This window comes from Notothenia coriiceps, unplaced genomic scaffold (genome assembly GCF_000735185.1).
Source record: "Notothenia coriiceps isolate Sejong01 unplaced genomic scaffold, NC01 NC01_scaffold00004602, whole genome shotgun sequence".
Classification (NCBI taxonomy): Eukaryota; Metazoa; Chordata; class Actinopteri; order Perciformes; family Nototheniidae; genus Notothenia; species Notothenia coriiceps.
In genome coordinates, this window is record NW_011337303.1 from 42,486 (window position 1) to 58,806 (window position 16,321).

At 39.6% G+C, this 16,321-nt stretch overlaps 2 protein-coding genes across 2 annotated transcripts; one reads left to right on the top strand and one right to left on the bottom strand.

Moving 5' to 3' along the window:
* The first annotated feature begins 371 nt into the window (after positions 1–371).
* LOC104942481 (calpain-1 catalytic subunit-like) lies at positions 372–7,611 on the top strand. The gene is made up of 16 exons (XM_010767711.1): positions 372–548; positions 1,406–1,491; positions 2,333–2,407; positions 2,654–2,814; positions 3,076–3,236; positions 3,555–3,566; positions 3,653–3,864; positions 4,368–4,407; positions 4,495–4,560; positions 4,639–4,696; positions 4,813–4,877; positions 5,162–5,230; positions 5,613–5,691; positions 5,872–5,988; positions 6,596–6,654; positions 6,788–7,611. The coding sequence occupies exons 1-16, from the start codon at positions 387–389 to the stop codon at positions 6,812–6,814; spliced, it is 1,449 nt and encodes a 482-aa protein (XP_010766013.1). The 5' UTR covers positions 372–386; the 3' UTR covers positions 6,815–7,611.
* A 1,569-nt stretch (positions 7,612–9,180) lies between these two features.
* Positions 9,181–11,994, bottom strand: LOC104942482 (purine nucleoside phosphorylase). The gene is made up of 6 exons (XM_010767712.1): positions 11,751–11,994; positions 10,923–11,092; positions 10,732–10,835; positions 10,450–10,625; positions 10,166–10,356; positions 9,181–9,887 (listed from the first exon to the last, which is right to left on the bottom strand). The coding sequence occupies exons 1-6, from the start codon at positions 11,771–11,773 to the stop codon at positions 9,670–9,672; spliced, it is 882 nt and encodes a 293-aa protein (XP_010766014.1). The 5' UTR covers positions 11,774–11,994; the 3' UTR covers positions 9,181–9,669.
* Between the last annotated feature and the right edge of the window lie 4,327 nt (positions 11,995–16,321).

Sequence of the window (16,321 nt, forward strand, 5' to 3'; positions counted from 1 at the left end):
CGAACAGTCTTCTGGATAAATGCTTAAAATACAAAGTTTAGGTTCTGAACTGCAACTTTTACATTTATAGTTTGCATTTTCTACACATTTAAAATTGTAAATATTGAAGAAAAAATATGTAATGACTCCCATTTAGTAATCTCCAAAAATGTGGGATCCATATATACCAATATATATTTTTAGCATTTAAAAATGAGTTTAAACACTCATTTATTCAACACTGTTATTGTCTGCATTGTCTTTGTTTGCTTAAGAAGATCTGCGATGTGTCTGCATGGCACTTACTTAACTGAAAAACATATCCACTAAATAAATGTCCACACGAAAATCAGAAAAGCAAAAGTTTGTTGACCTCGATAATGAGTTGAATGTCTCTAACTAGTCACATGTGGAGCAGCAGTGTGCAGTTCCTCCTGACTGTAAATCACTTTATAGACGTCACTGACCGCGCTGTTTCTCCTCAGATCACAAGCTCTGTGGACAAGGAGGCTGTGACGTTCAAGAAGCTGGTGAAGGGACACGCCTACTCTGTGACCGGTGTGGACGAGGTGAGCGGTTCACAGTCAAATCCAATTCCTCAGCCAAAATGGCAGCATGGTGACTTTTGCAATGGCCAAGATCCAAAATGTCAGAACTGGAAAGAGTGAGGAAAGAACGTTGGGACTATTTACTTGTAATTCAATGTATTCTTTCTTAGCAAATGTTCTTCCTTATAACACACATTGACTTACTGCTTGAAAAACCTTTAAGGATGTTTTTCACGCAACGTATTGAAAGGATTTAACCATTTATCAGTAGGTCATATATAAGGAAATATTACTTTTGCCGATTTTGGCTATCAAAACTGCTTGATTTCAGGAATGCACTGGAGTTTATTCAGTAAAGTTAACTTTGAAAACTGCATTTTTACTTATAAAATCATAGATTGAAACCCTAAATGTATCATGGGTTCGTTGCTCGGCAACATTCCCCTTAGTAAAGTTTTTTAAATTTTTTTTAGTCAATTTATTGAACGTGTCAGAAACAAAACATACAACAATAATAATAATATATTCTTTTTTTTTCTCACTCAAAATAATAATTATAACAAAGTAAAAATAATAATACTAAATAATAATAATTCTCAAATATTCTCTGTCATGTTCAACGTTGCATCTCTTATGACATTGCCACATGATAAATGCATCATAGGTCTTTTTATAATCAGTATCATTACGTTCTGTAACTGAAGTTAATTTATTTCAAAGAGGATAGCTCCATTTGTTAGGGTTTGTTAAACTGTGACATTTAATTTCAGAGTTGCCGACAGTAGATACACAGAAAGACGTGTGCAGGGCGTTTGTGATACGCACTCACCCCAGATGACCTAAGTAGTGACGAAGTGTAAATGTCTTTGTGCCCTCAGGTCGTTTACAGAGGAAATAAGACCAAGTTGGTTCGCATCAGGAACCCCTGGGGGGAAGTGGAGTGGACCGGAGCGTGGAGCGACAAGTACGATGATTTTTACACTAACTACATCCAATTTAGCCTTTAAATGAAGTGTGAAGGTCTTAAATGTTGGCAGAATGTTTTCCCTCTGATTAAATCTCTTATATCTTGATAAGGCAGTTAAAGAGGATATATCATGGTCATTTTCAGTTTCATGCTAAAATGAGGGTTTCTAATGAAAACACATTTTTTTCTAATATTGTCTGTTTGAATATACCTGTCTTCGCTCCGAGACGCTCCGTTTCAGTGCCTGTCTCTTTTAAGATTGCCTCCCAAATAATTCTGCTCACTTGGCTTCTCATCTGCCCTCAGGATTTAGAAGAAAAGTCAGACCGAGGGGAGAAATGGTTTGGATTAAATCATATGTATTACATATACCAAAGGGGGGCTTCTGAATCTGCCCTAATCTCACCAAAATCACACTGGTGTTAGTTTTCCCTCTAGTTTAAGCAAACAAAAGTGTTTTACTCAAAACACTTTGAAGGAGGGTCTTCTAAATCTGGCAGAGCTGGTGTTATGGCTGCCGAATTTGCACCTGTAATTTTGGCCAGGATGTTCCTAATCTCTCCAAAATCCCACTGGTGTTAGTTATATCCCTGGAGTAAGAAAAGCATTCTACCCAATTTCCCCCCTGGCTACCAATATGTCACATTTTGAACACTTCACATACTCAAAATAATGTGAAACTTCACCTGTTGAATAACATTTGAAGAAACAACACCACGTTCGGTAGCATTTGTTTCTTTTCTAAATAATGTTTGGATCTACAGTACCAATGAGGAAAAGTGCAGCCTTAGTTATACAATTCATGAACAGTTCTCTTTTAACTTTGTGAAATCCAAAGCTCCAGAGAATGGGACAGTGTGGATCGCTCTGTCAGAAGTCGGCTACAAAACCGCAGTGAGGACGGTGAATTCTGGTGAGTGCCTATTACCATCAGTTGGAAAAACACACATTATCAAACCACACTTGAATTCAGGGCCTACAGTTGTGTGTTATTGTTGTTTCACATCTGTTTCCCTTTGTCGGTTTGATAAATTGATGCAGAAAACAGTATATGTTGAAATGTCAGTGTTTTCGTCTGTGCTGAGACAAGCTTAGACTCTTTGACTTTGTGATGGAAAAACTACCCTGTCCTAACAGTATGTTTGTGTACGTCTGTCAGGATGTCCTTCAGTGACTTCCTGCACGAGTTCAATCGTCTGGAGCTCTGCAACCTGACGGCTGATGCCCTGCAGAACAGCCAGCCGAAGAAATGGAGCTCGTCTCTGTATCAGGGCGAGTGGAGGAGGGGCAGCACGGCCGGAGGCTGCAGGAACTTCCCAGGTAGGAAGTGTGAGCTAGAAAATGGATGGGAGGAAGGAACCGGAAGTAGAAATAAACAACGAAATGGAAGGATGATATATGATAGAAGATCTGTCCCAAAACACGATCCAGTTTAATTTTCTTTTTCAGTTTTAGGATCATATGGTGGCGTTATATTCTGTTTCAGAGACACTGAATATGCATAGGAATTTTGGTGGATAAAAAAAACAAAAATACTAACAAATGTTTTGCAATCTGACTTTCCCAACTCCTTCTTCCCAGCAACCTTTTGGCTCAACCCTCAGTTCAAGATTGCTCTGCATCATCCCGACACTCCCGGCCAATCAGATTGCAGCTTCCTGGTCGGCCTCATGCAGAAGGACCGGAGGAAGAAGAGGCGGGAGGGCAAAGACATGGAGACCATCGGGTTTGCCCTCTACGAGGTAATGTGAAGCCTGACAAGCTAAAAACGTCATCGTAAAACCAACAAATGGTCATTTTTGAGCATTTCCCCTTGGAGAACATTAACATAATGCCTGTTTTGAAAACAAAGGAAGCAGAAAAAAGTTAAATGAAGACACTGTTAAACACTTAAAAGCTATCTTTATAACAGATGTTACAATATCACGTTTCAGGATTCAAACTTTGTTCTTTATTTCAGTTTAGCCAGAGAATCTCTATTTTGTAGCTTTTCTCATGTATTTTGTAGTTCATGATATCGTCCATTATAGTAATTATCCCCCTTTCTCCATTCTTTACAGATTCCAAAAGAGGTATGAGTTTCACCTCTTTTCAAAAAAATGTCATCTTTTGATTTTATAGTCTTTATTGAAGGCATGCTATTTCCCTCCCCTCTCAGTTTAAGGGCAGCTCAGGCGTCCACTTGAAGCGAGACTTTTTCCTCACCCACGGCTCCAGCGCCCGCTCAGAGCTCTTCATCAACCTGAGGGAGGTCAGCTCGCGGTTGAGTCTGCCGGCCGGGGAGTACATCATCGTCCCTTCCACCTTCGAGCCGCACAAAGAGGCCGACTTTTGCCTCAGAGTTTTCTCTGAGAAGCCCGCAGACTCCGAGTGAGTGGCTGTGACAGAGTGGGAGGAGGCAGAGAGGATGCTTTGGGCATGAGATGAGATTTATAATGAGAAAATAAGCAGCTATTCTTTAATTCTACAAGATTATTCCAGGTTAAGTGTACTGTCAATTGTATTAAGTGTTATCTTTAGTAAATGTAATGAATATAATACATATGAAGCTAAAAACAACATGGAAACAGAGAAAGAAACAGCTTTTACAATAGAATGGCACTTGGAGAGCGGAGACCTGCCCCAAGGCCAATGGTGCGTTCAAGTGCTCCTCTGGTGGTCACATTTCTCGAGTTGGAAAGTCTGTTTTCCCTCCGTTATTCCAATTGGCTCCATGCTACACCTTTTCACCAAGTTACAAGAACATTGGGCCAGTTGTCTGTTTGGGCCAAACAGACAAATGAAGCTGAAAACATCTCCTTAGCAAAGTAAAAAAAAAATAGTATTAAGATAAGCATCTAAGTAACTCTAAATGTTTCTGCTTTCCATGTCAGGGAGCTTGATGATCAAGTAATAGCTGAGCTTCCAACAGAGGTGAGAAGATTTAATAACTTAACATAATTGCTAAAACTGTGTGGAGAGGAACCAAAGTGTACTGAAATGTTTGTGTTTGTGTTTCAGATCGAGCTGGACGAGAGCCAAATCGATGCCAGCTTCAAGAATCTCTTCAGACAGCTGGCAGGGCCGGTAAGAACGCTTTGACAAATGTTTCAGGGTAAAGCTTTTAGTTATATTTCAATTATTTGACTGTCTTTATTTCAACAGGATATGGAGATCAGCCTCAAAGAGCTGCAAACCATATTGAACAGGATCATCGGCAAACGTTAGTAACTGCTGCAATCACTCTGGAAATACAAGCTGGCATCTGATAATATGGAATTATAGCGTGTTATATTTGATATTCTTCTCTCTTTTTGTTTGACTTTCTGATGCAAACAGATAAAGACCTGAAGACAGACGGCTTCACGAAAGAGGCTTGTCGCAGTATGATAAACCTAATGGACGTATCCTTGAAATGGCATCAAAAAATCAGCATTAATATAACTTTAATATTAAAGGTTCAGAAAAAAATGCTTCATTAAACAAAGGTACTCCCCAAGTTTAGCATTGCAGTCCCATTGTTGGACCTGTGATGGACAGTTTGAAATAATTCAATACACTTTTCTTCTTCTTTCGTCTTGTTGTTTCATGTACTCCTATAGACTTTCCCTTAAAATTGGGTGCTATTTTAAATAATATGAAGTTTATCTTTTTCTCGTACTGGTTGTTCCTTAACTCCTGTGCTCAGACGGATGGCAGTGGGAAGCTCGGCCTGACAGAGTTCCATGTCCTCTGGGAAAAGATTAAGCGATACCTGGTGAGATTTAAATCAAATCAATTCAAGTCACGTTTTATTTATATAGCACATTTTTAAAACGATTTTTGGTCGAGCCAAAGTGCTGTACATATAATAATTACCTTACAGTAAGGACACTATACAGTAAATACGACAGGACAGTTTGTGCAGAATATCAGTATGAGAAAACAACACCCTCTGACCTTAGACCCTCACATCGTACAAGGAAAAACGTCCTAACCCAGAACAGACTCAATAATATTTATTCTGCTCCATGGTACCTGCGTCAGCCTGTTGTTTGTTTTGACAACCGATCAGTCGACCAATCTTTTCTCATGTTCTTCCTGTCGGCGTGCCGAAATACTAGTTTTTTTCCATTCTCCATTTTCTGTTTCCCTGCCAGACCATCTTCAGGCAGTTTGACCTGGACAAATCAGGAACCATGAGTTCCTATGAGATGAGGATGGCTCTTGAATCTGCAGGTACTGTTCCTTTTCATTTAAATACAAGAAAAAATAAGTAGTAACACAAAAGTCAGAAGCAATTTTCACTCTTCTTCACAGGGTTTACGTGTTCCCCTCTGGATCTTCATCTTTTTCTGATGCTTTTGATTGTTCGGTAAAACATGGCCTAATTTTTTCTGTTTGGGTTTTCTTCTTTAGGTTTTAAGCTGACCAACCAACTGTTCCAGCTGATCATCCTGCGCTACACAGAGGCCGACATGGCGGTGGACTTTGACAACTTTGTCACCTGTCTGGTCCGACTGGAGACCATGTTCAGTGAGTCCCATGACTGCACCTCCTCAATGTCATTAAAGACACATTTTACCTCAATTTACCACAAAAAGTCAAACCAAGATAACGATAGCATTTGTAATTGAACCTCCAGGGTTAACAATGCTACTTTAATTTGAAATAACTTTGAATGCACAAATAAAAGTATTAGGTTTTTATTTATTATTATTATTATTATTTATTTATTAGGTTTAATGTTAGCTATCTATGCTATCAACAACTGACGTTCACGTTAAGTGCCAACGTTGCTAACAACATTAGCATAGATAGCTAACGTTAACAAAATAAATTAACGCCTAACTTATAGTTACCGTATATTAAAATATTACGATTTTTGGGTCTACCTTACTGTTATTGGTGGCGCTTGTATGGCTCAAACTAATACATACATGTATGCTATTGTAGCCTATTGCTAATTAATGTCCGTAATTAAAAAAATAAACAACATACTGTACATGTCTCTGGGTAAAAAACAAAACAACGTATAACATAAAAAAGAAATACAAATGCTTGTGTTGCACTTAAAAAAGAGTATAATAATAGTAAGTTGGTGATAGTTAAATAAGTGTTTTCTCTTTGTTTCTGTCTGCAGAAACCTTTCAGACCATGGACACGGATAAAGATGGTATGATGTCCCTCAACTTCACGCAGGTACGGCCACACACGTGAACATAAACACCACACAAACAATGTCTTAGTTTTTCAAGCTTGTGTTGGAAATCTACTCTGTGAATAGCTTACAATTAGCATCCCCTAATTCACACGCTCTCTGTGTTCTCTGCAGTGGATTACCCTGACCATGTTTGCCTAGAGACGAGAGGACTCTTCTGTAAATGTTCCCGCATCCCGCAGCTCCAGGCCCAGTATGTGTGGTTTCAGAAGTGCCTTTTCTCCACCAGTTCTTCCTCTTGCTGTCGTGGCGCTCTGATGCTAAAAGACTGTAAATCAATCTTTACAGTGCCTACATTGGAAATGTGCCAAACCTTTATTTGCCATCTGCTTTGCCAACGGAGGGACACTCAGTTCTTGTAGCCTGGTGGTCAACATTGCGGTCACACTGACTGCAGGCGGGAACATTTTAAACTATTTTTTAACTATACAAACATTTTATTGGAGGCAGAAATAAAAATATTGGTTTAATTTCAGTAGGTGGAGAAAAAATATCCCTAATTATAGTTTGGATAGATTTTTTGTCTAGAAATAAAACATAATATAACAATGTATTTTGTTAAAAGTTACACCCTTATCTTTAAAATGTTATATTCCCATTAAAATGTCTGGTTTGGTTATAATCCAAATAATCCAGATAATCCAAATTCATGTAGGAAATGAAGCCAAGGAGGTTGAAAAGTAACACATTGGTTTTCTCTCCACACAGCCCTGAAACTCAACCAAAATGATTATTTTTGCACTTTTTTTGTATGTACAATAAATGGGATATTTTTTGTCGATTCGTGGTTTCGATTTTAACAGTTTTTATATCTAAAATGAGCAATCAACAATTACTTAAACATGATTTACACATTATAAGCAAGGGATACTTTAGAGTGGCAGAAGAGGAAATTGAATACCTATAATACAGATTTCTGATTAAATCAATGTATTGAAGTGAAAACAATCCAGTGGCCAGTCCACAAAGAGTTAGGGCGGTGGTGGCGAAGTCCATAGGGAGTTGGCTTGGCAACTGGAAGGTCACCAATTCAAGTCCCGGCAAGAGCAAGTGCTACCGAGGTGTCGCTGAGCAAGGCACCGTTCCCTACACTGCTCCCCGGGCGCCGTTCAAAATGGCAGCACTGCTCCTAACACTAGGATGGGTCAAATGCAGAGAAACTATTTCGCCACGAGGGATTAATAAAAGTCCATTTTATCATTTTAGTTAATGTCCCTGAGGATAATCTGCAAAGGACTCCTCTCAGATTTACATTTTTTAGAAAAACAATTCGAGTTTTCACAATCTTTGTGCCCGATGTGAAGAGCTGCTAAGTGCGCTAGCTTGTTCTCCAGCCAACATATGAATGCGCAGAGTATGTATCTCTACTCTGCCTCCGTAGCGATGTCGCCAGCGAGCCACTTTCGTTTACATCTTCTGCCAAACTTTAGCTTTCACCTCAGCATCACGAGTCCTCTCATGAAGCTTCACTGGGCCCTGTAGCGCGGAGACAATGTCAGTGTGCTGTGTCATAGAGAATGTGTCAAGTTATATTTCTTTAAAAATAATCCTGTTTAGCTTTAAGGCATAATTATGCATGGCACTTTTTACTGACTGTTTTTGCAAAATATGACAACAAAATCTTTTATATCATTGTTGGAAATGGATGTTTTAGTGGTTTCAAAAGGGATGTCGTCATTGTTTAATTTTGCCTTTAACGGGAACACGTGAATACTTTGGGTGAAGGTAAACTATTATGCAAGATGCGTGGAGATGTTGTATGCATGCAGTGTGGAATGTCATATATTGTCTGCCTGCCTAGTTTCTGTTTAATGGGAGCAAGTGTTTTATATGAAGGCTTGTATTGTTTTTACCATCTTATCAAGTGGTTTCAAATACCAAAATAGTTTGTTCTGCCAAATATTTCAGTGCTTTTTTAAGTCGAAGAATTTGAAACATTTAATCAAAAAGTGACAACCAAACGCTTACATTTGTTTAATACTCCGACAATGCCAGCATTCCTGTCTTCAGTTTTTGCAGCGTAATGCTTATGTAACATTACCTAACGTTTACACTGGCAACATTCTGGGCCCTTTTGGACCCAAGCATCATGCAATACATTGGCTTACTGTGTAGCGTCTCTGTAAAACTTCAATACACACTTTGCAAATAAATGGGATTTTACGAGTCTCTGGTTCGATATCCATTCTTTTTTCATATATTAAGTCTGAGTTATGTTATTGAATTCGTACATTGAAAAAACTGAATTGTTGATTTTAATGAAATGTTTTATGTCAACAAATTAGGTTAGGCTGTATTAGGTTAGTTGAAAGCAATACTATTAAGTTGAACATAATATTTATATGTTATTGCTTTCAACTAACCTAATACAGTTACGTGAGATTTGTTGACATAAAACACTTAATAAAAGTCAGCGGTTTTCAGTTTTTTCAGTTTATTGTGTGATGTGTTAATCAAAGAAAATACGTTTTCCTCTGCACCCCAAAGAACGACACAGGCAAACTCAATTTAGTAATAAATAGTACCTTTTTAGTAACAACATTCATATGAAAAAACAAACACCTTAAAATACTATAAGTCCACTAATGAACACATTTCAACAACATCAAAATAACAGATTTTTGAGCTCATTGTTAAGTTAAATTGCAGACATTTACACAAACTGATCACATTTTTTAAGTTAAAACAAATAACTCTCAAAATGATAAAAATAAACATTTCCTCTGGAGCTGCTCGATAGAGGAATGTAAGACGTCTGTTCAGGCATGAAAACAAAGGCTGTTTGTGTGTTTTGTATTTCTGTTGATATGTAAGTAAGGTTCTCCAAAGGACAATATTATCTTCTTTTGACCTAAGACTAAAAACAGCCTCACTGCTCACCTAAATATTTAACTAAGTTGGATATTTGGCACCATAGCATTAAATATCAACCACTTTAAGTCCCCTTCAGTCTCAGTGAAAGGTTCAAATCTAGCGTCTGTCTGGCACGGCGTCTCTTAGGCGTAGTTGTTGTTGTGCTCGATCTTTGTCACCATGGTGGAAACCAGCCGCTCCAGCTGCTCCGCTCGCTGCTTGCCCGTCTGGAGGACATCCTCGTGGTTGGCCTTCTCTTCGCTGTCGTAGTCCATCACTGCCTTGTTGGTGATCAGCGAGAGGGCGAAGACGCGCATGCCGCAGTGACGCGCGACGATCACCTCAGGGGCTGTGCTCATGCCTGGAGAGGACAGATAAGTATAACATGTTTTAACTACATAGAAACCATGCTATGTTATGTGATGTCTTGCTTTTATCCGCAGAAGAAGAAATATTATAGCTAGCTTTACTTAACTAGGCTTTATAGTTTTGATTTCTCCATATCGGAAAAAATAATTTTAAATGGCTACCGTTTCCACAGCTTTAAAAGCACTTAAAGCTGCCCATGTACTTTAACTATAGAAAATTCAGTTTTAGTGGCAAAAAAATCCATGTAATAATCCATGAAACACTTCTTACCGACAGCATCAGCGCCCAGTTTGTGCAGCATACGGGCTTCGGCGATGGTCTCGAATGAGGGTCCGCCCAACACGCAGTAGACACCCTCCTTCAGGAAGTCTCCGTAGCCGAGTTCCTGTCCCACATCCATGGCCATCTGCTGCAGATCTCTGTCGTAGGCGTCGGACATGCAGGGGAAACGCACTCCAAACCTGCGCGAAGAGGAACAAACGGAAGGTTTAGAATCGGACAAAGACCAAAGGGTGATACTGTTGAATGTCGGAAAGGCCGTCAGGACTTCCTACCTCTCGTCGTTGAGTCCGGCCAGCGGGTTGTTGCCAGCGAAGCCCGGCATGTTGAGGTGGTCTCTGATGATCATGATGTCTCCAACCTTAAAGTCCTGATTGAGGCCTCCGGCTGCATTGGTCAGCATCACCGTCTCCACACCGATCAGCTTGAAGATGCGTATGGGCAGCGTGATCTGGAAACACACACATGGATGTTATACAACCAGAAGGGACTTGGGTTTGAAGGATCTTTCAGCATCTTTATAGGTTTCATGGGATTCTTTTCTTCAGCACACACACCTTCTGGATTGGGTAGCCCTCGTACAAGTGGAAGCGCCCCTGCATGCAAACGCATGGCCGCCCCTTCAAGGTGCCGAACACCAGCCGGCCTGCATGTCCGTGCACTGCAGGAAGAACAAAACATTCACTTAGTTTGAAAGCCAAATGGGGAACCAATTTGTTTCTGAGGTGTTTGTTGTAGCTGAACTCACCGGTGCTTTGTGGGAAGTTGGGGATGTCCTTGTAGTTGAAGACCACCTGGTCCTTTAACATGTCAGCCAGCCCTCCCATCCCAGAGCCGCACACGATGGCAATCGTGGGCCGCACGTCGGTCTGGGCCAGCAGCCAATCAGCAGTGGCCTTGCAGTCCTCGTAGCTCCAGCTGGATGAGACAAAAAGAAACTCTAAGGTCAGTTTGACTGCAAAGACCATCTTTTGTTCCACCGAGCTTAATATCATGTGATGTGATCATTATAATCAGATTACCGGATTTTCTTGGCAGCAAGCCTGATCAAAGAACGGCTACTAATAAGGATGTGTTTGAAGAGATGCACACACACACACACATTCCTGCAGTCACAGGCTGTATCACGCCTTTTATACAATGAATTGGCGACACGCACAATCTTTTTTTGCTTGCTTATTTGATAACTATCACTGATTCCTTTAATTCTACAGTTTGTGTAATACCTTTCATATGACAAGCTGTTTCTACACAATCCCAAGCATGATTCAAGAGACTGTGCTATTAATAAATTACTCTGATACTGAACCTACTATGAACACCACTACCAAATGATATTGATATCATTTTTGGCCTAACGAATGTGATAAAAAGTGTAAAGCAACACTTTGTGGACTCCTTCAGGACAAATATTAAGATTTCTTCTTCAAACAGTTGCTGTCCAGAGAGCACGTGTTTGATTTGTTTTGGCCCCGTTCCAAACCGGTATATATATTTGCCGACAGCCCCATGAAGGGGCCATGTGTTCAGCAGCATTGAAAACCAAATGCTGTAAATTGTACAAAAGTGTACTCACCCTTTGTTTGTTTCTGGAAACATTGCAGAAGATTGAAAAAGTGTCAGATGAGGGAAGAAAAAATTGTAAATGTGCACTTTTTTTAAGCACAGAAAATCAAATTCCAAAGCGGCAAAAACTTAGAGAGCCCTGCTGTTGAGAATGTAAAAAAATATGAAAGACAAAACAGTTTTATAAAAAGTTATTCTTTTGAGTTTTTCTGGTTCGGAGTCCTGTTGTAGTCTCGAGTTCTTCTCACTTGTCTGTGGAGAAAAGGCGCAGTCACTGGGTTTATTATAGGCACAGCCCCCCCTCCCCCCTCTACCCACCCTGCTGCTCAAAGTAACGCATGTGAATGCTGCATCCTCATTGGCTGGGGACACACACCTTCAAAACAGAGTGCAATTTAGAAGGCGACATGTATGTGTCTGTTATTCTCAAAAGCCCTCATTGTTCCCAGCATCCTCTACAACCATTGTCAACAGGAAATGATTGCAACATACATTCATCAATGATCAATCAGCTTTTTATAGGTACATTCCTGGATATAATGTGCATTTTCAGCATGACTACCATTTCTTTTTGAACATCACATGAGTTATGTGTCCTTGTGATGTTGTGTTTTCACCGTCACTGTTTTCATGCATTGACGTATGAGATGTGTCAACACACTTTTACTTTTAAACATCTTAATTCTAGTCACCGAGTTTGAGCAACTTAATTAAGTATTGTATGCAACCTATTTTAATTTTCACTGTGAAGTATTGTACTTTAATCTTAGCTACATTTGTCTGACATTTCAGGTCTTTTTGCAGATAGATACATCTGGTGCAATGAACAATATAGGATGCAATATTGAAGATTAAAGGAACACTTCACCCACATAGTCCACTTTTATATAACTTACTGTTATCTTTAATTATTATAGGAAATTCTTTGTAGGAACTCTTATACAAGTAGTGCATGTAATCCAGGTCTAATTTATCCAGTTGCATGCTCACTTCTTCACAATATCCCTAAGCGCTTCGGGGTTTGTCTTGGCAGATGAGAAGCGCTATATACATTCAATTTATTACTATAATTTACTTTTTTAAATACTTTGTGAAGCAGGCCTTAGCAAGCGTTTGACTTTTTCTCAGTTTTTCACTCTTCATTCAACGTGGTATGCGATTAAAACAGAGTTTCCTGTGAGTAATCGATGTACAAATGGACATTCTCCCAATATATTTCTTTACATTAAACATCTCAACATGCACAGATAATAGTGATAAATCTCAACAGGAAATGATTGCCACACCCATTCAGCAATGATCTATCAGCTTTTTATTATTTTATTAACACTCCCGGTTTACCATACCAGGTTTTGTTTTGAACATCACGTCTCCGAAGTGTCCTTGAAATAATAGCTTCTGTTCTCACCGTATTTTATGACATACAGTTGCAAGAAAAAGTATGTGAACTCTTTGGAACTACCTGGATTTCTACATAAATTGGTCATAAAATGTGTTCTGATCTTCATCTAAGTCTTCATCTAGACAAACACAGTCTGCTTAAGCTAAAACCACACAAACAATTATATGTTTTTATGTTTTTATTGAACACACCATGTAAACATTCACAGTGCAGGGTGGAAAAAGTATGTGAACCCTTGGATTTAATAACTGGTTGACCCTCCTTTGGCAGCAATAACCTCAACCAAACGTTTCCTATAGTTGCATATCAGACCTGCACAACGGTCAGGAGGAATTTTGGACCATTCCTCTTTACAAAACTGTTTCAGTTCAGCAATATTCTTGGGATGTCTGGTGTGAATCGCTCTCTTGAGGTTGAGGTCAGGACTCTGACTGGGCCACTCCAGAAGGCCTATTTTCTTCTGTTGAAGCCATTCTGTTGTTGATTTACTTCTGTGCTTTGGGTCGTTGTCCTGTTGCATCACCCATCTTCTGTTGAGCTTCAATTGGTGGACAGATGGCCTTAAGTTCTCCAGCAAAATGTCTTGATAAACTTGAGAATTCATTTTTCTGTCGATGATGGCAATCTGTCCAGGCCCTGAGGCAGCAAAGCAGCCCTAAACCATGATGCTCCCTCCACCATACTTCACAGTTGGGATGAGGTTTTGATGTTGGTGTGCTGTGCCTTTTTTTCTCCACACATAGCGTTGTGTGTTCCTTCCAAACAACTCAACTTTGGTTTCATCTGTCCACAGAATATTTTGCCAGTAGTGCCGTGGAACATCCAGGTGCTCTTTTGCAAACTTCAAACGTGCAGCAATGTTTTTTCTGGACAGCAGTGGCTTCCTCCATTTTATGACCAACTTATGCAGAAATCCAGGTAATTCCAAAGGGTTCACATACTTTTTCTTGCAACTGTATATAACAACACATGCATATTTTCAAACACCTAAATAATTGTCTTTATATTCCACTCCATAGCTTTCAAGAGAATACTTGCACATTGTATAATGGCTTAATTTACTGAAGTAAAAAATCTGTATACTTCTTCCACGACTGCTTTATTTACAAACCCTACTTCAGTACTGACCTGTAGATGTTATGTTGCTTCAAATATCACAATATGTCTTTAATGTTTCCTTAAACATACATGCAACTGCAGGGAAAACATCATCTGCATTATGAAGTTTGTTTTTGCAATTGTTCCAGTAAGACTTTTCATTCCAAAAAATCCTGTGTGTGTTGTAAATGAGGAAGGCTATAATCCATTCAGTCATAAAGAAACACGGCATTCTTTAGATCGGATCATTTATTGCCCCACAAGGAACTTGCAGGATATTTTATAACACACTTACGTGGATTGCCACCTGGACATAATGTACTGTACTCAATGCGCCGCAATAAATTTGAAACATGTGTTTATGTTGCTGCAAATCCTAGTGGTCAATGACACAGATTACATAACACACCACCCCCTATTTTTCTTAAATCCATTACCAGAATTGTGTATTTTCCCAGATGAGCAAAGGTGAAACATACAGTGAAGGTCAATCATTGTTACGCAAGTTAACATAAGCCAATTGTTGTCCTTTGCTTTGGTTGACATTCTTTAGGACTTACAGGTAAATACACACGTAAGAGGGTCCATCATGGCTTTTCCCAGCAGCCAAAACAATGGCGAGCCTAGATTACAACATACTGTACAGCCTGACGTTGATGGACCTTGATTTGTTGTTTGGCATTGACATGTCGAACAGCCGTCACTCAATGTGTGTATTATGATTTATTTCCAAGTACCCCACCTTACTGTTTGGGTTCTGTAAAATTGATATCTCTTGTTGTGTTTAAGGGCAGTTGTTAACTTAGTCTGATAAGGCGTTGGAAGGCGTTGACCCGCCAACTTCTTCACCCTTCCGATCGGTTATAGCAAACAAGCCACAGCCAATGAATGGGGGCCATCTGACGGCAACACGCGGCCCACATCCACCTGTTTTTTACAGCCAAACTGTACCGTCAAAAAAAAGGTTACTAAAGGTTCACCTAATGTAGATGTTGATGGTAAAGTCCCACATAAATCTTTCGTGTCTACTTTTCCTTTCTTTCAAAAAGGGTTTTCCATGACATCGCACTTAAACACGTTGGTCAGGCATGGGATACGATGTCAGCAGATCTTGCGGAAACCTACCACTTTTTCTTGTCATGCATATCGACATGCATTCCACAGCCATATGCCGCGTTTGATGTCATTTGCAAAGCTGACCGGAGATAACGCAATCTGAGATTTCTCACACGGTGAAGTCTTGACCTGATATCTTCCGAGATAAACATTTCACCCCTCTGGAGACATGAACTTCACTTTCAGGATGGACATTTGAAGTGTGTCAACATGTCTGCTCACAGGTCATGCATGACCTTACATTCAGTCTTACAACATTTTAGACTTATCCTCAAGTTGCTCTGGATATTATGGAGAAAGTTCTTATGTGATATCTTGCCTAATTTCTCTTTGGCAATACTATTTGGTCAGTTGACAGACGGGATTTTAGAAGCTGCTGACTATATTGTTCCTTCTTGACCTTAAAGCAACTTGTGACACCATTGATCATGTCACACTTAATTGTTTCTATAAGGACTGGTCAGCTGCAGAAGTCACATGAGCAAAACATCAATTAGGGGCGGACTCATGGTGTGTGGGGGACAGGGGCCAAACAAATGCATGCTGGCACCCAGGGGGGAAGCCAGACTTCAATAGGTTCATGTTTGGCTTCTGAACAACATGTCAAACCACATCCACACAAATGTTTGCTTTTTAAATCCAGATAAAACTTGAATTAAGCACAGTGTACATTTGAGGTTGTGCAAATATACTATTTGACGTTGCATAAAATAACTAAAAGAACAATTTGCATGGCCTTTTGTAGAGCAATACAGAACGGACGTCATTGACCGAAGAGCAAACATTGGCCCGTCACAATACAAACATTCTTAACTTATTGTAAATACTGATCTAATGGGACAACTTGTGCAATGAAGGTTGACCCAGCAAGGCCTGACATCCCAGTTTCGAAATCATGAACCAGACAGTTTTTTCCCCTGTGTTCTTCATTTTGTAGGTATGCAAATTAGAGAGATTTCCACAAA